General features: G+C 43.9%; 1 protein-coding gene across 1 annotated transcript in view; it reads left to right on the top strand.

Annotated features, from left to right (window-relative positions):
* The window catches only part of ADAM12 (ADAM metallopeptidase domain 12), a 171,231-nt gene that overhangs the window by 100,233 nt on the left and 44,786 nt on the right, over positions 1–26,212 (top strand). Inside the window, exons 5-11 of the mRNA XM_058841872.1 lie at positions 46–122; positions 10,927–11,101; positions 14,949–15,014; positions 15,818–15,889; positions 17,481–17,650; positions 19,545–19,629; positions 24,326–24,474. Of these exons, the coding sequence (XP_058697855.1) occupies positions 46–122; positions 10,927–11,101; positions 14,949–15,014; positions 15,818–15,889; positions 17,481–17,650; positions 19,545–19,629; positions 24,326–24,474 (794 nt within the window). The remainder of the gene's footprint in view (positions 1–45; positions 123–10,926; positions 11,102–14,948; positions 15,015–15,817; positions 15,890–17,480; positions 17,651–19,544; positions 19,630–24,325; positions 24,475–26,212) is intronic.

The raw sequence follows: 26,212 nt of genomic DNA, 5'->3' as shown, positions 1-26,212 counted from the left end.
AAAGAGCATTTGTGAGCACTGAAATGTTTTCTCTTCCTGCCACAGGGTCACTGCTATTACCATGGCCAGGTCCAGGGGTACCCCGAGTCCTCCGTCAGCCTCAGCACCTGCTCAGGACTCAGGTGAGCCAAGATTTCAGCAGCATTCGAGCTCCTGAGTGCTTGGTTTGACTTTTAATGAATGAATCAATACTGGGGAAGGGGCTGGAGCCCCAGGAGGGGCTGAGGGAGCTGGGAAGGGGCTGGAGAATTCCTGAGGGAGCTGGGAAGGGGCTGGAGAATTCCTGAGGGAGCTGGGAAGGGGCTGGAGAATTCCTGAGGGAGCTGGGAAAGGGCTGGAGAATTCCTGAGGGAGCTGGGAAGGGGCTCAGGCTGGAGCAAAGGAGGCTCAGGGGGAATTTCTGGCTCTGCACAAGTCCCTGGCAGGAGGGGACAGCCGGGGGGATTTGGGATCTGCTCCCAGGGAACAGGGACAGGAGGAGAGGGAACGGCCTCAGGGGAGGCTCAGGGTGGATATTGGGAGCAATTTCTTCATGGAAAAGTTTTTCCAGCCCTGGCACAGGTGCCCAGGGAAGTTTGGAGTCCCCATCCCTGGAGGAATTAAAAGCCCTGAGGAGGTGACACTTGGGGACACGTGGCAGTGCTGGGGGATGGTTGGACTCAGTGACCTTACAGGGCTTCTCCAACAGAAATGATTCCATGACTCTATCTCTTTTTCAAATGTTGGATGAATCCCTACAAATCATTTTCCCTCTAGTTGCTCTGAGGAGCAAAAACAAGGAATAGATAACACAATTTGGGGGCTTTTCCAAGAGCCATCCCTTCTCTCCTGCTGCCCATCCCTCTCTGTGCCCATTTCTTGGCACATTTTCATTACTGGCAGTGCCCAGTGGCTTTCCAGGCCTCTCTGTCCTCAAAACTCTCTCACCAGTGCTGCCAGCACTGCTTTCCCAGCTGTGGAATCACAAATTGTCCAGCAGCCTCATCATTAGGAGAGGTGGCTTTAGAAATCAGAGAATGGAAGATTCTATGATACAGAGAAGGTGCATGGTTGTGGAGCTCAGTAATTGTGTTTATGGCAGGTAAGATGCTCAGCTTTTGGGTTTTAGCTGCTTGTTAACAGCAGAGTGGCAGATTCCCATGCTGAAAACCAAACCTCTTGGAATTTGACAAAGGAATGGAATGACAACATTTCAAGTACGCAATGGGCACAGTTCAGGAAACAATTATCTTTCTTACTTGGACAATCAGAGTCTGGTATTTACTCACAGAGCTGTTCCAAATCACAGTAATTAACTGTAAATTGGCTCTAGCGTTCTCCCTGGAAAACCCAGTTTTCCTGTCAGATTTCCAGCTGTCTCAGCCTTTTCTGGGTTTAATTTATCCACAAACAGCTGGAATCTTTTCCCCTTGATTTTGCATTTTGTGCAATAGTGGCATTGTCAAGGCTTTTGCAAGGGAGCTCTGGGACAGAGAGCAGCAGAGAGAGCAGACTTTGATCCCAGGACCCTTCTCCCTCTGAGAATGACCCATTTGCTGTAGTGGATGGGATTCCTTTGCCTCATTCCCGCACAGAAAGGGGCTTTATGGGTGCTTCAATCTTCCAAAAGTTTAATAAACCCTTTGCATGAACAGTCAACATTTATCTGTCATTATTGTTGTAAAATATATCCAGAATTTAAAACTGTCAAAATTTAACGCTGAGCTCTCAGTATTTTAGTTAAAGGATCACAGTGCTGCAAGCTCCACAGGGAAAATTTGTACCTCGTGGGACAGGGACTGCATTGATGTCCTTGTTCCAGAACTACCTGGAAATTAATCATTCTCAAGAGAAAATATCCTTCTCTAGAAGTCTTTTCTTTCTTCTCCAAAGTGCTCTCTGTACAACTGTGGAGCTCCCAGCGTTGTTGCCCAGTTTTAGGTGGTTCAGGTGTATCAAGACAGGAGATGCTGGCAGGGACATTTTCCTGACACTGTTGCAGACAAGTCCCCAAAGTGCAAACTGCCAGGATTAGGCTCCTTCTCTGCAGGGAAAGCAGAGCAGCAACTTTTTCAGTACAAAATTGCAGAAATTTCCTTTGCAGTGCATATTCTGTTCTAGGAGGAGATCAGATGAGGATAAATCTCAGTTTCTGTGCCTGTTTCAGTGCTGAGCTCGGTAAACAGAGTGTCTGGTGATAAGAGTTCTGTTGATTCACTCCACCAAACCTGTTTCACAGCCCAACAGCCACCAGCAGCAACTCCCAGACAGCAATAACTCCCAGATGTTGCCTGTGCTTGATCACAGGAACACAGAGTGGTTTGGGTTGGAATGGACCTGAAAGTTCATCCAGTTCCACCCCCTACCATGAGCAGGGACACCTTCCACCAGAGCAGGCTGCTGCAAGCAAAGGACAGCCCTAAAGAATTTCATGGCTAACTTTGGTAGCTTGAAAGAATAGATATGGACAGGACAGGACAGGACAGGACAGGACAGGACAGGACAGGACAGGACCATGTACGTGCTACCAGCTTGCTGGAGCAGGGACTCTTGTTTTTCCACAGTGTGATAAAGACTCCAAGCTGCAGGAGCAGAGACATAAAGCACTGTGTGGCCATGGAGCCCCAGGTGGGGACAGCCTGGAGCAGCCCTTTCACTTGCAGCAGCTGTTGGAAGCGAGGCCAGGTCTCGTTTTCAGGTTTGTTCCTGGCCTTGTGACAGGTTCTAAGTGAATCAGACAAATCTCTCTGTCTCAGTTTCTCCATCTGTGAAATCCATTTAATGATTCTTACCTACCTCACACAGCTGTGAGGTTCAAGTGCCTGAAAAACATCTAATGAAAGGAAGTGCACGCTGTCAGCCCTCTGAAATCCTGGAGAAGCAATCTCTTCCCCCTCCCAGCAGACAGGCACCTTGGGCATTGTTCCAGGTGTGGATAGGTAGGGGCTGTGCATTTTCCCCCAGATCAGCAGAGTTCATTAAAAGATATTAAACTGCTCATAAAGAATAGGTTCCACATTGCAGTGTGCTCTGAAGCCTGAGTGCTCAGCAGCAGTCAGAGAAGCAGAGGGGATCATAGGAATTACTGAGACAGAAATAGAGGATAAAACAAGAACCCTCATTACCACTTTATAAATCCACAGTGCGCTCACGTCTTGAGTTCTGAATGCAGTTCTTGTTTTCCCCTCCTCTGCTCCATCTCAGAAGAAGAAGAAGAAGCAGCATTATATCCAGAAAAGGTACAGAGAAGGGCAAAAATTGTGATCAAAGGTATGGAGCAGCTTTTATCCGAGGAGAGAAAATAGACCAGGATTTGTCACTTTTGAAAGGAGATGACGGAGAAAAGGAGCAGGATGAAACAAGGTTGAATGTCACACTGGAGAGGGGACAATTACTGAATATTCTTCATAACCTCAAAATTAGGAGACATCAACCAAAACTTTAGAGCAAAGGAAAGTATTTTTTTCATTCCCATAACGAAGCGCTGGAGCTGTCACAGGTGGGTGTCAGTGTAAGAAGTATCAATGGATTCCAAAAAGATGTGATAATTTGAGAAGGGGAGCTCAGGGAGCCTCTGCAGGGCTGTCAAACCCTGAGATGTCCCTGAGATTGCTGCTCTCAGAGCTGCTTGTTCTGTTCTTGTCTCTCAGCCCTGAGCTCCTGCTGTTGGCCAAGGCCAGAGGGGAGGTGCTGAGCTGGAGGAACCTTGCTCTGACCTCCCCCAACCATCAAGGTCTTCCCACCACGTGGCTGAGCAGCTCAGATGTGTTTTTAGCTCCTGAACATGATGTGATGGTTCTGTGGTGAGGAAGGATTGTGTGAAATCTGAAAACTAATGTTTGGTTCATCAGGCAGAGAGGTGAGAGATGAAGAGGAGAGAGGAGGAGGCTCAGCTCTCTCAAACACACATTTTTCAGCTCTCTTACATCCTCACACACATAACATTCGAGCTCCTCGCCTCACGTAGGAGCACAATGGCAGAAATAGTGAAACTGAGGCTGAGAGCTGCCTAAAGTGCAGGTTAGAGGAGAATACAATCATGCCTTAATCTGTATCCTGCTGGCTCCTCCGAGGAGGAGGAGCTGAGTGGCAGAGAGGGCTCGGGAAATGCTGAGTGCAGGAAAGGGAACAATGGCTAATCAGGATTTCTGTCTGTCTGTCTGGATCAGAAAGCCAATTAGACTGTCAGAGCTTGTGGGAAGGTGAAGGTACTACAGGGTTGAGCCATTTCCTTCCTGTCCTCAGGAAATACCCTTCTGTTTATCCAGCTTGGGGGCTCTTCAAGTTTTTAGCAAATAATTTTGGCCTGTGGCCACCGCTCACATCTTCTGTGATAAATTTTTTTAGACTTGAATGATTTTTTTTCCCTGATTACTTTTCCTGTGAGTGCTGAATACACCCAGAACTGCAGCCTGGAGAAGGGCACAAACCTCCCTGGTCCAGGGGCTGGCAGAGGACTCTGCCATGGCAATGTGCAGCTACAAAAGCATCTGCAGTGACCTCTTAAATGGGGGGAGCCTGAGAGGTGCTCTCAAAAATTCCTTGGGAGCCTGATAGAAATCTCCCAGGAAGCTTTTCCATCTGAAACACCAAAATGCACTTGAATATCCTCAGATATTTTACCCAGTTAGTTGTTAATTAACCCAGTCACACATTCAGCAAGTGTTCAGCCTCATCAGCAGCTGAAGGATGTGGTGTGCACAGTGACAGGGATGGGGAGAAGGCCCCAGATTGGAATAGATGCTCATTTGTACTGGGATTACAGAGTTATGGTACCCGAGGCTGCCAATACCATTTTTCAAATGGTCTGGCTGAACTCACTGCAGCCCAGACACAGTCAGCTGAAGAGGGGATTTAAATGTGACACTCCAGACATCAACTGTTTAAAAAAGGAATAGAAGTAGGAAACCAGTGAGAAAAAGAAATGTATATTCCTCATGAGTCCTCAAGCATCATTTCCCCAGAAGAAGAGATTTCATCCAAAAGTTAAGTTAGGAGAAAATCCCTGTTGAGAAAAGCACTGGTTTGGATATGAGCTTTTCCTCCATACTTTCTGAAGAGCTTTTAGTTCATATAAACATCCTGCATGGTTTGTAATTTATCTGACCGGGAAAGTCCAGGAGGATTTTGAGCTCAACATTAAAAACCATTCACTTTCTGAGGTTTCATAGCTTCTGTAGGCTGCCTGTTCCAGGGGAGCAGCTCCTGGCTCAGGGTCACCTCTGTGATCTGAGATGAGCATCATGTCCAGCCTTTGAGCATGGGGATCACTGCCAGGACAAGGATGAGGGATGGTCCCTGCCCAGCTCTCTGAGCCTGCTCCTTCTCCATCCACTCTGGTTCTGGCATTTAGTGGGATGTGCAAGTTTGAGTCTTCCAGTCTCTCTGTTTGCTGCAGGGTGCTATAAAATGTGCTCACTAAATTGGTACCCATGCCAATGCCTCTTTCCTGCTTCATTTTCCTTTCCTTTCCTTTCCTTTCCTTTCCTTTCCTTTCCTTTCCTTTCCTTTCCTTTCCTTTCCTTTCCTTTCCTTTCCTTTCCTTTCCTTTCCTTTCCTTTCCTTTCCTTTCCTTTCCTTTCCTTTCCTTTCCTTTCCTTTCCTTTCCTTTCCTTTCCTTTCCTTTCCTTTCCTTTCCTTTCCTTTCCTTTCCTTTCCTTTCCTTTCCTTTCCTTTCCTTTCCTTTCCTTTCCTTTCCTTTCCTTTCCTTTCCTTTCCTTTCCTTTCCCTTCCCTTCCCTTCCCTTCCCTTTCCCCTTTCCCCCTTTCCCCTTTCCCCTTTCCCCTTTCCCCTTTCCCCTTTCCCCTTTCCCCTTTCCCCTTTCCCCTTTCCCCTTTCCCCTTTCCCCTTTCCCCTTTCCCCTTTCCCCTTTCCCCTTTCCTTCCCTCTCTCACCCTCACTTTCTTGACACTTTCTTTGCCAACACAATTATTCCTCACTGCCCAAATGCTGGACATGAAACTGCATTTTCTCCTTCCATTCAAGTAACTCCTTGCAGGAATTCCAGGAACCAAAGTTGCAGCTCGATCTTCATCCACTCTGGACAGGTGTGTCCTGCACTGAGAGAGGATGAAGTGTGTGCTGCAGGAGTCCCTGGCCATAATTCCATTTCAGGGAACACATTTTCAGGCTCATGAGAGGCTCTGGCTGGGACAGAAGCTCTGTGAGTAACGACGTGTCTGTGTGAGAACACCTCCACCTCTCCTGTGAGATGTAAAACCAGTGGTGCTACTGCTCCCACCTCCCTGTGAGATGCTGCCCTTGGTTGATTTGGGTCAGATTTGTTATTTTAATTGAATCCTGCTGGGCAGTGTAGTGGTATAATGGGATTTTTTGGCTCTCATATTGTACTCTTCATCAATAGATTTTTTTTTTTTTTTTTGTGGATACTAAAATTTCCTCCATTTTAGAGGTGAGGAGTTGTTGCAAGAAGAGGTGACCAGGGCAGTGGTGGAGACAGGAGCACATTGTCTCCAAACTCCCATTCTCTGTATTTCCCTGTCCTTTAAAGTTAAAGAATGACCAAACCATTTGAAAAACATCTTAATATCAGCTCTATTAGAAAAACAGTCAATAGATCATCCTGCTCATTTATCCCCATAGTATCCATCTGCATCTTATTAAAACAGCCTAAAAGTCAAGTCCTCATTCACCACTTCATTTCTCTTCCTCTTTTGTTTGTTTGCCTGCTTGCTTGCCTGGGAATTTGTTATACAGAGCCCTGGGAATATAGAATGTATAATAAAAATAAATAAAAATTCCCTCTCAGTGCACAGACCATGCCCTGAGACGGTGCCTGTTGGGCAGCCCTGCACTCCAGGGCCACAAGGCTCCAATTCTGGCACCTTTTTCACCTAAAACTCCTTGAAATCCATGGAAGAGCCGTGGGGTCAGCCCCTGTCCCTCTGAAGGTGTGACATTAATTGTGGAATGAAGGAGCTGGAGGTTTTCAGGTGGCACAGGAGCACTGGGCAGGGACAGACTTGAGGTGAATATTTAGTGTGTGAACATCATTGCCCTCCAATTAATTTCTCACCAAGTCAGGACATCTACATTCCTCTGCCAGTGGTAAGAGAGCTTTTTATTATTATTGTTTAGAAATGAGTATAACTTTGAGCTTCATTAAAACCAAATGTTTAATTGCACTCACGGATCTCAGGTTTATCAATTTACTTAATTTCCCCTGTATAGTGCAGCAGAATAATATATAATAGTTTCATATAGTGCTGTCCCAGCCAAGTTTTGCTTCAGCATCACAATTTCTCAGACAAGTATGTGTTGATGGTTTATGTTGGCAGGACCTTTGCTTCTGCTGACAAGTTGGAAAAGAAAAATCCCATTTATATTTTGAAATTTCCTAAAGCCTGTTGATTTATGAAATACGACTGGCTTCGCTTTAGGTTTTGTTTTGGTTTTCCTTTTAAAGAGGAAAAAAAAAATTATATTTGATTTTATCGAAGGTTTAAAAAGTGGAATTATTCCATTAAATTGCCTTTCCCTGATTGAGAGATTCCTGGCAATGTGAAATCACGTGAGTTCCATTTTAATTTCTGTTTGAGATGGGGAGAGCTCTCCCATCTCACACAGACGTTCCCCACGTGGCTCAGAAGGGAGGAGAGGAGGCAAAGCCCGGTGAGTTTTCCACATGCAGGGATCTGCAGGGATGTGGATGTGGCTGGTTTGGGGCTGACCCCCAGACACGAGCAGGGACCAAACCCTGGAGTCAGATTTAACCCAGGACCACACTGGAGCTGCTTCCAGTTGGCCTGGAGCCTGGGAGTCGGTGTCTGGACGTGCTCTTGGGATGGATATTTTCCCTCCCTCTCTGCTACCAGTGATGGGGAAGACAGAGGGATAATTTCAGGTAGGGTTGGGGTTGTCTCTTGGCTTTCCTGCCTGCCTCATTTGCAAATCTTTCTGACTTCCCAATGTCTGCAGGGTTGGGACTGAGGAAAACACAGAACTAGACACCTGACTCAAAAAATTTGAATACATCATATTGCTTTTTCTCCCCTCAAACATTTACAATCCTGGGAATTCTGACAGTCTTTTTTTCTGATAGAAATCCCACAAATCAGTCTTAAGGACTTGCTGAAATCTCTTTGGGGTTCTTTGTATAATTTTTGATTTGGGATCTGTAGTTAAATATAACATTTGCCACGTTAATATATTGTTTGCCAGAGTGGAGAACACAACATTGTTTAACATTAATGGCTCCTGAAAAATAGAAAAGTTTCTGAGAGCATGGGCTGGCTCAGGAGTGTGGGAGAGCCCTGTTGAGGAAGGAGACACAGAAATGGTGGAGGAGTAACAGAGGCTTTTTTGGAAACACCTGAGGAGACTGGAAAGAACCAGTAGCTATGGATTTATTTTATTTGCCTCAGATTCTCAGTCCTGAATGACTGGTGGGTATTGTTCACACCAAAAAAAAAAAAAAAAGAAAGGAACCATAACTCTTGACTTGTTACATTTTTAAGGTGCTGTGCTTGGCACTGCACGATGGGGGAAAAATGCAGTTGTAGGAAAAGAATATTAGTCAAAAAACAGAGAGCTGGCCAAGAAAATTCATATTTGATATTCATTATCTTATTACAGATGGTCAGAAGCCAAGTGCTGATATCCTGTAGGCCGCACTCAAGGGATAAATGTGTGTCTTAAATGAAAAGTCTGGTTTTCTTTGTGCTGAATCTGTGGATTTTCCTTGTCCTGGGGTTGCTCCATAGGCAAAGTGAAACTGTCCTTAAAGCCATTCTGTCCCTTAACGGGATGGGAATCAGGCTGCTCAGGAAAACCCAAATTAATCATTCTGGGATCTGATCATAAAGGAAATGAGGGGTAAAGAAATGGATATTTAGTTCTTTTTAACCAAATAGTTAATTAGTTCTTTTTAACAAAATGGTTATTTAGTCCTTTTAGACAGAGGTTGGGTACAGGAGGGATGCATTGGAAACATGGCATTGATGTTGCACATTTTGGATATGAACTCTGGAAAACAAGATGCTCACTTTAAAATGTTAAAAATATAAAGTAAAACTGAGAGAACTCTACTCAGGATACAACCAAGTGTCTCCCTTTCCAGTGTAAGTAATTAAACAAAATTGTATTAAACAAAATTGTTCAAGCTTCTAATTTTAAAAGTGAATGTTCTAAGAAGGGCAAATTTAGCATTAAAAATAAACCCCTTCATGCTTTTCTGTTGTTTCTGAGTTGTCAACACAGAGAGCTGCTCAGGCTGGCCCATTTCAAACAGTGACTAATGGACTCCTGCCTCCAAAATTAAATGATTAATTGCACAAGGCAAAGACAAGAACCCTTATTTGATTGTGCTGATTACAGGGCTGCTGGTTTTTGGAGTAAAGGGAATATGTTGTCCTAATTTCCTAAATCCTCCAAGGAGTGAGGCAGCTCTGACAATAATTGAGAGCTGGGGGGTGTGAGGCTGCTCAAATCATGGGGTGACCTGCCCGAGGTGTGTCAGGAGGGTTGTTGGGATCCTGGCTGGAGCTGCAGGGTTGCTGGGATAAATCAGCCCAGCTTTTCCAGCTGTGATCCATCACTCCCAGCTCGCTGGCTGATGGGTGAATGTGTCTTACCTGCTCTGCCAAGGGGACTGAGGAAGCTGCAGATGAATTATCAGACCTTGAGCCGTGGTTCAGGTCAGTAAAAGAGGTTCCTGGGGCTGCTGTTGGACAGATTTTGATATTCTGGCTTTCCAGGCTGCTTTTTCCTCCTTGGGCTTTTAGCTGCTCCAGTCACCAGTCAAATGTCTGTTGGGTTGGCTGAACTGGTGTCAGTGTTGCTCTGAAGCAGAATTGTGCAGCCAGGTTGGAATTAATACTTCAGTTAATTTGTTATCAGACCAAAGACTTTGAGTTCCTTCATCATACCTTCCTAATAATAGGATAACTACGGTAGCTTTTTCCTAATACTTATAATTTTATTTTTAAATCAGTTTTCATTAACCTGCTTTTGGGTTGTTTTTCTCCTATTTTATCCTTCTTTTTTTTTAACTTGCTGGAAAATTGTACAGCAACACCGGTCTCACAGTGGTTGTTGTATCGTACCTTTGTCACAGCACAGACAGAAATAAAAAGGGCAGACACTTCTCAAACACCAAAAAGGCACACCAAGAAAATAAAGTTGCTCCATGCCCTTGTCCCAAGTCCCTCTCCAGCTCTCCTGGAGCTTCTCCTGTCCAGGCTGGACCCCCAGCCTGTCACATATTTGGCCTTTTGTCACCTTTGTTTTGCTGTGGCATCTCAGGACAACGGGGCAGGACCCGGCACAAGGACCCTCTTTCTTTCCTCCTGCAGTCTGTAGCTTAAAGAATTCAGCAAGAGAGTTCTCACTGCAAAATCTGTGAGTTCCTCGGGGTGCAGGTGGTATTGCTGTCAAAATTATTACTTTGGGCAGTAAAATGAGCGAAACGGGAATCAACCGTTCCTGTGTCTGAGCTTCGCTCTGCTGCCCCGCTGTGCAATATTTAATAATCCATCCTGACACCACGAGGCCTCTTTGATCTGGCAGGGCCGAGGTTCCCATCAGGGTTTGGTTTAGGAGCTGTAATGCAACTGCAGACTGTAATGAATGCTTTCCCTCTGCACCTTCGCTTCCCAAAGCGTTTCTCCAGGCTTTCGTTCGCTCCCGTTTGCCGCGGCTCCGTCGGCGATGCATCACTGGGAGAGTGGAAAACAAATAAAACACAAATATCATTTTGCTCTGCAGTGCAGCATTTCAGAAGAGACAAATTTCTGTGAGCCATTGGTTCTTTTAAAGTATAGTGTGTGCTGCAGTGACAAATGTACAGCTTTGATGTTTCCTGCTCCGCTCGCCCGTGACGTCGTAAATCAGTGTTTTGCTTCTCATACTCCATCATTATTAAACTTGGTGTAACTGTGGTGTAGCTCCTGAAAGCCACGTGTCTCACTCTGCTCTCCTGTGTCCCAGGGGAATTATTGTGCTTGAAAACAGCAGCTACATTCTGGAGCCATTGGAAGGTTCTGCTGGAGGTGAGCACAAGATCTACCGAGCGGAGAAGCTGAAAATAGCCCCGGGCTCTTGTGGCCACCAGCTGGACATCCCTGCTGCCAGTGCCACGTCACAGCATTCTCCAGCTGCCAGGGTAGGTGCCCGATGGGCTTCTGTGTGTCTGCTTGGCAGCATTAACATATTGCTGCCCACCACAAGAGTCTCTACTGAGCAAAACCTTAACCCACATCATCGACCTCCCTTGGTGTCGTCTGCTGAAGTGCAGCCTTGAGATCATTTGCTAAAGCTTTATTACTTCAATTATTTATTACTTTTCCTGGACTCTCCATGCATAACTTGCTTCTCACTTCCTTTTCAACACAGAAAAGTTTATGCTTTCATATTCTGGTCGTATATTTTGGTTCTTGTATGGTTATAACCAGAATTTAAGGCTCCCTAAGAATACTAAGCAATGTCTGGAAAGGTTCTTACCCTCCCAAGATGAAAGAGAACATGATAGCTGGGATACTTTGCTAATACCAGGTTTGGAACCTTTGTATTTTAATAGCAAAGTCTCTTATGCAGACAAAAAACAAATTCTCAGCATATTATTTTACAAGTGTATTATTGGAGTTGCTGTGATGTTGGCAAAAATGTGCTTCATGTGAGATGCGTCTAGCTAATGGAAATTAGAAAATTAAATCAGCTAAAAAGCAGGAAGAGGAAATGCTGTAACAAATTCATCAGCATCTTAGATAAGGATTGTAGAAAAGGCTGGATTAGGTGCTCAGGAATTATATAAATTATACAAATCAGCATTTATCGAATGTCACATACGGGGATTTGTACTTGCATGTACAACTCAGGCTTTGCATCAGGTCCATTGTTAAGGAAAGTAACCTAAGTGACATCTCTAGATATAATTATGCAATGGAATTAATTTATTTTACCTTTTTAAGGATGTTACATCTAGAGCATTAGCCTTTGCATGTGACATTATAAGAATTAAGTGTATTTCTAAAAGTATGTGTGGGTGGAAAACATTGCAAATACAACTTTATTAAGGTGTCCTCAAATTATTTGTGACTTTTACTGAATTCCACTGAAGGAGACAATGCAATGAAGAAATAAAATGTGTGCATGTAACAAACTGACACAATCAAAGCCATTTTTTTATTACCTTCATGGTTCTCCCATTTTGCTGGTGGCTTTAACTACATCTCAAATTTCCCTTTAAATATCCGAAAAATATTTTTGCTGTGGTTCAGTGGACATAATTATAAAACCTGTCAACAGCCACATCATATGGATAGGTACAACATATTTAATGAGTAAGTTGGTTAAGCTTCTAATGTAGGAATTTTGAAAGCTGTCAAATGTAATGTGTGGAGTGAGTTTTCATATTTCAGTGTTGTCACTAAGCAGTCTGTCAGTGGGCACGTTGAATAAAGGTGACCTGCAAAGTGGGGAGACATAAAGCTGCTCCAAATCACACTGGGTGACAGAATTAAGCAGAAATCTGGTCTAAGGTTCAGGGCATGATGAAAATATTTGGCTTCTTGACAGGTCTGGGGGAAGATTTTTGTTTGGTTTTATGCCCCGACTCTTCACTGGACCGCCTACACGAAATTCTCATTGAGCAGAGCTGAAATGTGAGATCAATATATCACCAAGGGCCTTTGGGTTCGATGCAAGAACAGATGAAGGATGGGACAAGCAGCAGGCTCAGCTCAGGTGGAGCAGGGCAGGAGGTGCAGAGGGGTTTGCAGACAGGCTGTGCCCCCTGGGACAGGGTTCTGTGAATATTGTGTCATTTCCTGGCTCACTGCACCCTCCTGCTGCACCAAGGAGTATTTTCCAGCTGAGCTCCAGGACAGGACAGGCCCTGCAGGAGGGAATTTTCTCTGTAGCCACAAAGGAAAAAAAAGCCATTTTGGTGGTGCTGGTGACCACAACCAGGCAGGTGATTTTTTAGAACATGGAGAAAGGGAGAGTGCAGCCCTGCAGTGCCCATCCAAGCCACGCCAATTCTCAGGCAGGGAAGGCTGAGGAAAGGGTGCAGCTGCTGGGACAGCAGGTTTGTGACAGGATCAGGAGTGGAAGAAGCAGAGGACAGAGACAAAGGTCAGTGGAACAAAGCCCATTGTCCCCCAGCTCTCATGGCTGTGTCATTGGCTCTTCAGTTCTGAAGGATTAACTCAGCAAAGGGGTTGTGCATTGATGCAGCTGGCTGCAGAAAGCATGCTGAAAGAAGCCATAATTAGATATATTTCATAAATAAATATTGTATCCTAGGAATTCACATAGCCTTTGGGCAAATCTCAGGAACAGATTTGTTATGCAAGTCAGTCACCAGAGGCTTATGTGATTTTTATACCTGCCAGCCAATTTCTCTCCAGCTCACTCCAGTCCAAACAGTTTTACTCTTGGTAAGAGGGAAATGTTTTAAACTGACTGATGTAACAGAGCTCTCCTTGTACCTTTGAACTCAGATTTTCCTGTATCACCTTTTCTTCTTCACTTGGAGGAAAATGAGAGGCACCTTGAAGATGCATCTCTTTAGAACCTCATAATAAATTTCAGGGTGGGACAGTTTAAGTGTCTGAGCCATCAATTCCATCACAAACCACAGCCACATTTGCCTTTTGTGGCCCCTCACTCGTGTCTGAGTGACATCACACCCCATTTTTGGTACCAAAAGTTTTAAAAGAATCTACCTCAGCTCATTTGCCAGAGCCCCTAGTAAGTGTAATCCTGTCAAGTGTTGGCATCCTTGATGTTTAGTTCATTAACAGCAGCTTTTACTACTCTCTCCATTCATAAATATTGTCCAAATGAAACCTTTTTTCAGGTTATTAGAGTTTGCAACACTATTAAATATTAGTTTGAAAGTCAGATACTAAAGATTGCATAGTTCACTTTTCTCTAATTCTTGCAAAACATCAAAATCATTAATCTGCAGATAATGAAGAGGAACAGTTTGATAATGTGAAGAAAACTTTGTGAAATTTGGCAGGAAGGAGATGTCCAACACTGGCTGTGCTTAGGGGATCTCTCAGTCTGCCTTGGAGCGGTTTTCCTTGGAAAGCTTTAGTCATGTTTTAGGTTAAAGAGCTTTGCTGCAGCTCGAGACATCATGGTCAGTTGTAGGTCAGACATCTGTTTAAACCCTCTAAGTTCTGGCAGGAAGATCAGATATTCTGCTGAGACCTCTTTTCCCTAAATGTTCTAGTCCAGACACGAGGAAGGAATGAGAGGCTACATGCTGCTGCTGTAAATCACAGAACTTTTACAGGCACTAATAAGTCACTTGAATTTAGGGTAGCAAAGGAGCTGTGACATGTTTTGTACTCTTAAAAAATCATTTCACTTTCTTCAGTGATTTTGTTTTTTCAGTTAAGCCTTATGATTCTTTTAGACCTGCATTTGCTATGAATATACAGATATGAAATTAAATGTGTGCCTTCCATTTTTCAAGTATTAATTTGCTTCCCCAGACACTGACAGTTGGTTCTGCCTTTTCTTTTTATTTTTGGATTTTTCTTCCTACATAATTTATCAGTTGACTGCTTGACCTCTTCTCTGCTTCACTCAATATCCCTTTATCTCTCATTTTTCATAGTAACCAGTTTGTCTATTGTGTGAAATGTTTGTTAGAAGTTACCTCATCCCTCCTTTAAAGGTGCCTTGGAAATAGCAAAGGTCTTTCTGCTAGAGGGGATATTCTCCTGTGAGGAAAGATAACTCAAAACATTTCAACTGCAGAAAGCTGAAAGGTTGGGAGAGACTTTGCACCACTCTCCTCCTTTCTGTGATCAAACCCTGAGGGGTTTTCTAAGGAAAACTTCCATGAGGAGGAGGAAGACACCACAAATTTGTGTGTAGTAAAATCTTAGTAAAACATAAGAAACCTGAGACGCTGCGTATTTCCTCTTGCAAGCACTTTATTTATTGTATCAAGGCTGAAAACAAAATGAGACTTTCATGGTTTTTTTTGACAGTACAAGAGGGAGACTCTGAAGACGACGAAGTACGTGGAGCTTGTTATTGTGGCGGATAATCGTGAGGTAAGGAACTGCAAAATAAAAAGTTATGTGAGCAGGAAAGGGGCAGCTCAGTTCAGTTTCCATGGTGCTGCAAATGAGCTGCTTCAGTCAATAATATGATGCTTTTCTGAGGTAAATCACCCTCCCTAATTAGGGCTGAGCAAGGGAAGGAATTATTAAGATAGGACAACAGTAATACTCAGCAGCAAAATTTCTTGCAGTACTTCAGGAGGAGTTTGGCTGTGAAATGACTGTGTCAGTATGGAAGAAGAGGCAAATATTCATTCCTTGAGCAAGTTAAATCCTCTCTGCCATTCAGTGTGCCCTCGGTGGGGCTGTCAGTGCTGCTTGGCCGTCACATTGAGTGGAGCACGACTGCCTTCCTGATGGTTTGCAAAGGGAGCTTCAAAGCACCCACCACTGGCTGTAAAAATGTTCCAGTGAGCTGAATGGCAAAGATCTGAATCTTGGCTTGAATTATTTTGCTGTCTTTTTTTCTTTTTTTTGTCTCCTTGAACACTGCTGCTTAGGGAATTGCAATCACTCTTTGCAAGACCAGCTAAGAGAAGAATTTTTCCCAAAACATCAATCCTGAAAAGACCCCAATGTAACACTTGGAGATTTTAACATCTTTTCACAAGAACCAATAATCCTGTCCCACAGTCTGTGTTTCTTTTGGGGCAGACTCTGGTCCAGTGAATCCAGCAGGAGTCTGCTGGTGGATTTTGGCTGCACCCTAATTCCCAAACATCCCTGATGTGCTGACTCTTGGGGTAAAACTGTGACATTTGTGCTGCTGGTACACTGATCCTTTACATTCCAAGTTTCAGAGACAAGGCAAAGATGTGGAAAAAATTAAGCAGAGGCTGATAGAAATCGCAAACTACGTTGACAAGGTAAGAACATGAGGATTGTTTCCCTTTTCCCAACCTTACCACACTTTCTGAAGGATGCAGAAGGAGCTAACCCTGCAGCTTTCCTGGTACTCCAGTATTTCAGAGCAAAGCTTCTCTCCAACCAGGAAAAGTAAGTTTAAATCTTTCATTTGCCTTTCGATACATGAAGCCATGAGCTGTGCTCTGCTGTATATGGGATGTAAAGCTCTATGCCTAAGAAAAAACCCAATTTAGCCCTAGGATTTTATTCACCAGGGAGGAGGGTGGGAATAATCAGCTATGGAACAGCCTACAGAGAAAAAGAGGATTATTTTGAAGAGAAATTCGGAGAACAAAGTCATTTGCAGCAGCAAGGGAAGGCCCAGTTGTAAGGCCAACAAAGGCCTGTGAAAACACATTTGATAGGATGTGTAATCCTAGGAAGATGGCAGAATTAAAAATAAGGAAGCAGAGCTGATGGCTGAGTGAGAGCAGTAAGAGAGAAACATATACTGGATATTTTTTGGTCTTGAAATAATTCTCTGACAGTAAACAATAAATGCTAAGAGTCCTCTAGAGTGGTTTCTGAACAAATTAGAGTTTATTTTCGTTGGTCTGTATGGCCAGAAAATATTAGGACTCTAGTAGTAAAATTATAACTGAGAGTGTCTTAATTTATCTGAGAACTTATCAAGTGATACTTCAAGGGCAGTAGCTCAAGGAGAAGCATTCCTGATTAAAAACAAGCTGCTGAAGACACCTCTACTTCATCCATAATTGTCTTGCTGACTTATTGCCAGAGGACAGGTGTTTATATGTTACCTGCTCAAAATTAATTTTGCATGTTGTAATATATTTTTTGTTTCATGCCTAATTTATGCTCAGCAAATGCTGGTGTTATGCAAATGAGTGGAATGCATAGGAACAAGACAAAGATCTACTGGGTGTTTTCTCAGGCAAATCTGGACTTGATCAATCCTTGACTCCTTCCTCACATTACTCTCCCTGTAGAATTGTTGTTGTGACTCTGCTAATGCTGTTCTGGCTCCCCTCTTGCAGCAAAATGGCATTTGCTGGTGGGGGAGATGGATAAAATAGATAAAATCTTGGATAAAATAGATAAAATCTTGGATAAAATAGGTAAAATCTTGGATAAAATAGATAAAATCTGCTCTGTGCAAGACTTGACGACACTGGTTCATTTTCAGCTATTATTGTGAACCACAACCATGGCACAGCATGGTTCCTCTCCCTCTGGAATGGGATCTGTGCAATTCCAGGTGGGGCAGCTCTGGGAGAGTCATCTGCCCTGGCCAGGAGTTCTTTCAGAACTGCAGGACGTGGGCAGGGAGCTGCAGAGATGGGCAGGACAGGGAGAAGCAAGGAAATCCCTTTGAATGCTTTATGGGTATTGAATTGGAACTCAGAACTGTTTTCTGGGAATCTTGGAAATATTTTGTCTGAGTGCTGCCAGGTGTTTTGCCCTGAAGAAGGAATTGTTTTAACCTCTACAAGAAATGTTCATTATGCTTTTATTGAAATATGCTAATTTGAATATTCTAGTCTGAAATGGTTTTTAGACACATATTTCTTACTTTTCTCTTCTCCTTAGTTCTACAGGCCACTAAATATCCGAGTGGCCCTGGTGGGAGTGGAAGTGTGGAATGACATGGATAAGTGCTCTATTTCCCAAGACCCTTTCACCAGCCTGCATGAGTTCCTGGACTGGAGAAAGCTCAAACTCCTACCTCGGAAAGCCCATGACAATGCACAGCTGATCAGGTTGGCTTGACTCTGGATTTGATTCCCGCCAGGATTTTGGGGTTTTGGGGGAATTTTGGGGATTTCAGGATAGCTGCACTGAGTATTTCCCCAGCTGCTGAGCTGTTGGAAGGAACATCTGTGCTCCTGAGGGTTTGCCTTTCCCCTCTGCAGACATCAAACCCAGAAATGCTCCACAGGGTCCTGCAGCAGATGCTCCAGATGAATTTCCTCTCCCAGCCCTGCTGCTGTCCCGAGTTCATCTCACCTAGAGGGTGCAGCAGGTTGTAATCAGCTGCTGCATACTCAGGGCATGAATTTACAACCAGTTTAAACTGGCCTCAGTCTAAATTGTCACTGGAAAAGACACTCCTGCTCTGTCCCTAATGTAAAGGCTGTTTCTTAATGAAAAGACCTCAGTATGCTTTAAAATGCTGTCCAATTTAGACAATTCATTTGCATTTGTGATTTAAAAATTAAGCCATAAACATGTTTTACCCTGCTGCTTTTTCTTGGGATAAAGTAATCGAGTAAAGGTCCCTGTCAACCTAAACCAGTCTGTGGTTCTGTGCAAGGAAAAGGACTCCTAAAAAAAAGGAAGAGGAACATCTCTTTCTTGAATAGGTATTATTTTGATCAATTGACTGTTCTTTATACTGAGCAGATAAACACAACTGATGTCTCAGTAATTAAAAGGAGTTATTTACTTCTTACATTACCTGAATAAGAATAAATGGAGCCTTTCCAAACTGTCCCTCCTGAGATACTTGATTGCTCTATATGTATAATAACACTTTGTTTGAAATTATTACATTGGAGGCTGTGCATCATCACAAGTAGCACATAAACTTCCCCCTGCATTACAATAACCCTTCTTGGAGTCAGACACATTATTTTTATGCTGCTACTTCTGTTCCCAACCTCAGTCAGCAGAAACAAAGAAAGGGAAGAAGGGTCCTGTTGCAGCAGTAAAAACAAATGGGGAGGGGGGGTGATCCAATGGGAGAGATCCAAGGGGAGAGATCCAGTGGGGGTGATCCAGTGGAGAGATACAAGGAGGGTGATCCAAGGAGGGTGATCCAATGGTGAGGGTGATCCAATGGGGATGATCCAGTGGGGGTGATCCAATGGGGTGATCCAATGGGGGTGATCTAATAGGGGTGATCCAAGGAGGGTGATCCAGTGGGGGTGATCCAATGGGGTGATCCAATGGGGGTGATCCAATGAGGGTGATCCAGTGGGGGTGATCCAATGGGGGTGATCCAATGGGGGTGATCTAATGGGGGTGATCCAACGAGGGTGATCCAATGGGGTGATCCAGTGGGGGTGATCCAAGGAGGGTGATCCAGTGGGATGATCCAATGGGGGTGATCCAATGGGGAGATCCAATGGGGTGATCCAGTGGGGATGATCCAGTGGGGGTGATCCAATGGGGTGATCCAATGGGGGTGATCCAATGGGGTGATCCAATGGGGGTGATCCAATGAGGGTGATCCAGTGGGAGAGATCCAATGGTGAGGGTGATACAGTGGGGGTGATCCAATGGGGAGATCCAATGGGGGTGATCCAATGGGGAGATCCAATGGGGGTGATCCAGTGGGGGTGATCCAATGGAGGTGATCTAATAGGGGTGATCCAAGGAGGGTGATCCAGTGGGGGTGATCCAATGGGGTGATGCAGTGGGGGTGATCCAAGGAGGGTGATCCAGTGAGGGTGCTCCAATGGGATGATCCAATGGATATTCCAAGAGCTGGGCTGCTGTGGTTCAGTTCAGCTGAATCAGCTCAGCAGGAGCTCATGGGAGGAGCAGAAATGGGGTCTTTCTTTGAGATTGGCAGAAATACAAAACTGGAAATAACAGGGAGGTCTCCTGGCACTGGCTGGTGACTCTGTGTCTCCTCTCCCCCTCCCACAGCGGGGTGTACTTCCAGGGGACAACCATTGGCATGGCTCCCATCATGAGCATGTGCACAGCAGAGCAGTCTGGAGGGGTCGTCATGGTAAGTGGGGCAAGACTCAAACCAGGGGGACACCACGTCAGGTTCTGCAGTCCTGAGCCATTTGTCCCATTTTCCATCTCTCTGTTGTTTATATCCCCATTCAGATTGCTTGTAAATTATAGTTTCCATAGTGAAAAACCCCAAAATATTGCATTAAAATATAGCAGGGCCTCTTTGCAAGGAGTTTATACCTCTAATTGTTATTGAACCAGGTACTGAGGTGCTGTGAAGGAAGAGAACCAGAAGATGTATTTGTTATACACTTGGGTATACTTGTGTTACAGGCAGCAGCAGTCTATCCTGAATCTTTTATTATATTGATTTTATTCTGTATTTATAGAGTTTCCTGTGTTAGACCTTATTTTCCATTTTTGCAGCAGTGCTTTTATTGCATTGCCAGACAGCAAGAACAAACAATGGCAGCATTTATTCCACCTGAGTTTCTCCCAGGGTATTACTGTTGTTGTTAGATGCAAGGCATGGTGAACACACAAGCAAACATCTTGTCCAATTTCTGGAAGGAGCTCTGATGTATTTTCTTTCTGATATTTTTTTTAATGTCAATTGTACAGTGTTTCATGTTAAGGCGGAGGAAAGAAGCTTTAAAATAGAACAATCGAATCACATAATCTGGGAAAAGTTTTGTCAAAGTTGTAGAAAAGACAAAGCTTTCAGGCTCTTGGTAGCTTGAGAAGCTGAGACTGTAAGTGCTGTCTGTAATAATTATTCACTGGCTACCTGGGGCAGAGGTACAAAAGAAAAGGAGGAAAAAAAGGAAGAAAGAGCTGTAGGAGTCTCCCAGTTCATCCCCAAGCCTTGGTAAAGGCACAGATGAGGCAGACAGCCCCATTTTACCCATCTGACTCTCAGCCCTGCAGTCACTGCTTTGGCTTTATCTGCAGTCAGAGATGCCCTTAATGATGACTTTCTTGTCCTTTCAATTCTTAGCATAAGATTTAAAACACCCCACAGTATCATTTACTGCCAAGTCAGTTCTCTTCACTCTGGAAATAGCCATTTTAAAGAGAAATAATTACAAATAGTTCATTCCAGTAACAAGAACAAGAATCAGCATTTCTTTAGAAAATCTTTTTCTCATAGAGAGGGGACTGATTTTTATCCAGGGTCTGTGGATGGATCCTGGGCCAGGCTGAAGCTTCTGTCATGAAGGGGAGCACGATGTTACCAAGAGACTCAGTGAATTTAAGCTTTTGAGGAGCAAATTAACTTGAAACTTGCACAGATTAACCAGATATGTTCTACAGCTCTTTAAGCAAATCCTCAAAAAGGAGACAAATCCAAACAAACAAACAAAACCCAAAAGTACAGCTGCCCAAGTATCCCCTGAGTTAGCAAAGCCTGATTCAGGCATAGACAAAACATATTTATGTATATTGGTACCTGTACCCTGGCACAGCTGCCCAGGGATGGAGTCCCTGCTCCTGGAGGGATTTAAAAGCTGTGTGGATGTGGCACTTGGGCACATGGGTCAATGGTGGCCTTGGCAGGGGGGGGGGGGGGGGGGGGGGGGGGGGGGGGGGGGGGGGGCTGGGGGGGGGGAATGGTTGGACTCCATGATCTTAAAGGTCTTTTCCAAGCTAAAAGCTTCTGTGATTCTGTGAAGGAATGAATCACTCTTAGCCTGGGAAGGTGAGGGGCTCAGGTGTCTCAGCACTGCATAAATGAACATTTGGCCAACCTCATAATTCAGCCAATTTCTTTCCCATCCCACCCCCAACACTTTAAACCAAAAGCTCCCACACCTGTTCTGGAAGAAAAGACAGCGAGAGACTGCGTAAGAAATGACGTTTGAATACAAAATCTGGAGTGACTCTTGTCTGATGTGATTTTCCTGGTTCTTTTTACAGTTAGTCGGCTCTGCTTTATGATCTAAATTCCTCTGTCATGCCTGCCTGGGAGCCTGCCTGTCTCTTTTCTATAGGGCTGAGTTCTCTCAGTGGGTGACACCCTGTCTCCCATTAATTTTCAGAGGAACTCAAAGCAGGAAGAGCAGCCATGTGAGTTTGAGAAGCTTTAACAAGACCTTTATCATTTCATTTTCCTGTGAAGTTTCTGTAGTGTCATAGAAAAACCAAAGAGAAGTTGACATTAAAGTGAGTCTTTGACGTGATTCAGTCTTCATTCTTCTGTTTCCAAAGGTTGCCCGCTGAATTCATGGATTTAAAAGTAAAATATTTCTGAGAGAAGAGGAAAGTGACTTTTTATCTGGGCAGATACTGATAGGGCAAGAGAGAAGCGTTTTAAACTTACAGAGGAGAGATTTAGATTAGATATTAGGAGGAAATTGTTCCCTGGCAGGGTGGGGAGGGCCTGGCACAGGTGCCCAGAGCAGCTGGGGCTGCCCCTGGATCCCTGGCAGTGCCCAAGGCCAGGCTGGACATTGGGGCTGAAGCAGCTGGGACAGGGGAAGGTGGGGTGAGACGATGATTTTTGAGGTTCTTTCCAATTCAAACCACTCTGTGACTCTATGAACCGAGTGAACACACGCTGAAAGAGCCAGGAGCAGGACATTTGCCTGCTGGAGCTGTAGGTGACAGTATTTAATTATTAAGATCTGATTTAAATCCCGGCAGAATAAAGCAGAATTCAGCTGAAAGCAGCTGCATGTTTTGTGAAACAGCTTATAATGTCTTAACAGTAGATGGTTGCTTATTCAGTGGTTGTGAAATGTGTTTGGTAATGACTTTTACTGCTCAAGTTAACTTTGAAAGACCCTGGTGGAATAAATCAAAGTCACATTGCTATTCATTTCTGTAGTCCTTGTGAAACTTAAACGGTCTCAGTATCAAATGGAACATGTCACTGTTTGTTTTGATAATCTTCATTTATGCTGTCTTCAAATAACCTCTTTTGCTGAGGCATCACATTCCTCCTTTTAAAAACCCTCTCTAGAAGCTGATAAAATTGCATTCCTAGTGGATGTGAGCAAGTAATGAAAACTGCATGGGCTGGATTGTTTGCCTATTCAAGTCCCAAATTACATTTCACATCATTTATTGCTCTACTTCTGGAGTGGACTGTGTGAATCCTTGTTTTTAGTTTCAGTTGACAGCTTCAGAGTATTCAGAGAAATATAATCACTGCTCAGTAAGTGGAGGAGATATTGGAAAAATAAAGTCTGAGCTCAGTTTGCTGTATGTCTGTGTGGCTCAGTGAGGAGTTTCTGTCTTGACCAGATAACCCAAATTTCAAGGCATCATCCAGTGAGTCAGTGGTAAATTTCATGGAATTATTTTGCTGTTTTCCTAATCTTCAGCCCTGCATTTTGAGTGAAAGGTTGTGCTCTTTTTATGACAATTACACTGAATTCTCTAACTATTCCATCAGTTACTGTGTGCATAAAGATAAATCTGTATCAGACCAGTATCTGGATAAGATATCTCATTATGTAGGTGTGCAGGACAAACTGCACACAAACTGGCTGTCACAAGGATTTTATATAAAGATTTTAAAATTCAGGAAAAGAATTTTTAAAAAGAGACATTTTGTGAAAAGATAAAATTCTTTTGAGTCAATTCCAGTTGCAGAAGGAGCAGTTTGGTTGTTTTCTCTCTTGACTTTGTTTGCTGTTTGAGAAATGATTTACTAAAAATATTATCCCAGACAGATGAAAGAAGAAACTCTTAAATCTACCCCAATTCATGTATTAAGGCCTCCATTAGTACAGAGATAATGTTTTAGACAATTTTACCTTTCCCTTCTTTTTAATCTGGAGTTTGGCTTAGATGATGCTGGAAGAGTTATTTAAAGTGAATATATTCATACACGCTTCTAGAGCAGGCAGCTGTACACAGTAATTCCATTTACTGACTGATAAATCATGCATTTATATTACATGTTCATGCCTTCAGGGAAAGCTTTCTTACAAGTGTAGTGGATTTTTTTTCCCTCGAGGAAAATGATCAGTGTGGAAAGGTCTCTTACTTGTGGTTAAGCCAAAACATCATTCTGATCAGCAGCCTGTAATCAAATCATGCAGTGAATTTCTCAGAAATGATTGTCCCAAAAATCAGCATTTAAACATGGATTAATGTTAAAATTTCAAACTGACACTTTCAACATTTAGAGTATTCATAGGTTAACAAGAGGCCATGGAAGATTTTGGCTTGCTTTGGCCTTTTCTTTTAAAAAGGAGATTTTTAAAGGTCCTGGTTTTTCTTAAAAAGATTTGTGAAAACTTGGACATTCTGATATTAAAGAAACAGTCTGAAGCAAATTAAATAGACTGAGTGAAATCTCTTGCTGCATTTTTAATTGCCTCCTGACATGAAGGCTCTCCTCCCTCATCACACTCATCCTCACCCATAAATTATTGCCCTTTCCAACACTCCATGTCTGGTGACCTCTCCCTGCCACTGCTGGGACTTGGGACTTTGGGGGGATTTCTTGAACAGCAGAATTTTTAGCCCAAATAAAGAGAAGTTCACAGCTGCTCAATGGTTTCAAATCTCTGATGGGGAAACTGGGTGGCCAGAAAGGCTGTCCTGAAATTCCCACTCTGCCCTATGCATGGATGAATTTAAAACTGAGTTTATTTAACAACAGAGTTACTTCAGCTGCTAAACTTCTAAAACATTTCACAGGATAGGCAATAGGACCTTAGAGGGGGAATATGTGCCTCGAGCTGGGTTTGTGTGCTGGATTGACCGGCTCTCCTGTGGATTTTGTTTTGAAGGATCACTCAGAAAACCCTCTGGGTGCAGCAGTGACGCTGGCTCACGAGCTGGGGCACAATTTTGGGATGAATCACGACACACTGGAGAGAGGCTGCAACTGCAAAGCATCCACTGATAAAGGGGGCTGCATCATGAACCCCTCCACTGGGTAAGTGCCAGGCTGAGACTGGCGAGCTGCTGGGACGTCTCTGGTTTCATTTTGTGCCTCAGGAACATGGAAAGGTAAAAAAAGGATAAGATTTTTCAACACTTGTTAAATCTTGTTGCAGTTATCTTCCTCAAGCTTAAAGAATTATATGTTATCACACCACAACATGTACTATTGCACCTTTCTATTTCTGGGTTAACAACGTGAGACAAAAATGCTGTAAGCAACTGGTTAATTTAAAAAAAAAATAATCCACAACCAAACAGACTGCATTGCAAGTGTTAAATCAGAATTTCACCTTCTCTCATCTTGCCAGCTGAGCATCAGTCACAATAGGAAATGAGCCAAGATTGAGATGAGTGGGTAGGAAATTCAGTAGTGCAGGAAATGCACTCTTAGAATCTCTGCAAATTCATTGTTTTTAGTTTTGCACAAACTTTTGTGATATGTGGGGAGCGGTTTCAGCATGTGAGAAAATTAAATCTGCAAGGTCAGTAGGATTGAGGCTGCTCTGTGTCCAGAGGGAGATCTTCCAAGAAAAGAGATTAGAAAGGTGAGGAATAAAAACCAGTGAAGCTGCAGTCCCTTCTGTGAGTGCAGGGCCAGGAGCTGGGCTCGATGATCCTGGTGGGCACCTCCCAGCTCAGGATATTCCCTGATTCCCTGTCAGCACCGAGGGGAGGCTCTGCTGGTGACAAAGGCACTGTGCCAAGGGACAAGAGTGTTTTGTAGACACTGACATTTCACACACCCTGGGCAGACTGAGCTGTCACTGCTTGCAGGGATGGATTTTAAATTCCTGTTGAAACCCAAGGATATGAGGAATGAGTTCCCCATGTCCATGTCCAGACTAGGACTGAAAGGATTAAATTGAAGTAAGGTTTGCCAAAGCTCTCTGATGGTGACACTGGGCTAGATGAAGGCATTAGAATGCCTGGGACTGGAATCCAGTAAGAACCAGTGAAATATCTGCCAGCAGTGTAGGTACAGCTGGATGTGCCTTAGGACAAGAGGATGGTCTGGATGTTCTCTGATGTCCTGTCCAGCTCCAGCATTCACTCTGTGTGCTTAAAGTTCATCTGTTGCTTAAAAAACTCTGCTGGGAATTGTGATCAGCTCTCCCTCTGCCTTTTCCAAGACTGCAAGTTTCTGGGAAAGAAGGGGAGCAATCTGGGAGAGGCCAGGGAATGTTGGGCAGGGATGTTCCCTGCTGGTCAGCCCAACAGCAGCCTTGGAATTCCTTCAAAGGCAAAGCTGTCACCCTCCATCAGGGCAGAAATCAGGATTGTGGCCAGAGGCCAAGCACAGCAAGTTGAGAGACAAACAAAAGAGAGTTGTGAGAGTGGAGGAGAACCAGAGGGATTTCTACAGTCTGGAAAAGAAAAATAACTGGATCTTTTGAGACAATAGGTGAAACTTATCCCCATGGAACTGCATCCTGCACAGGGCAGGGCTGTGTGCTCACTGTGGGGACAGAGTGACAGGCTCTGAGCTGAGCTGGGCAGGCAGGGCTGGGCTCTGAGCTCCTGAAGGAAGCACTGCAGCCTCTGGCAGCTCAGCTGGGTTCCTGATTCTGCATCCAGCTGCTCCACTTCGGAATAAACACAGGGATGCTCTCAGGACAGAAATTTCTGGACACTTTCTGAACTCATCTGGTGAGAGGGACATTAAATAGCTCCTTCCTCGTTCTTCCTTCACGCTGGAGTCCTTTGGGTGTATCAGATCCTGTCCTGGGTGC

This window comes from Poecile atricapillus, chromosome 6 (assembly GCF_030490865.1).
Source record: "Poecile atricapillus isolate bPoeAtr1 chromosome 6, bPoeAtr1.hap1, whole genome shotgun sequence".
Lineage (NCBI taxonomy): Eukaryota > Metazoa > Chordata > Aves > Passeriformes > Paridae > Poecile > Poecile atricapillus.
Note: the sequence above shows the minus strand (reverse complement) of the source record. Positions and strands in the feature narration are given on the sequence as shown.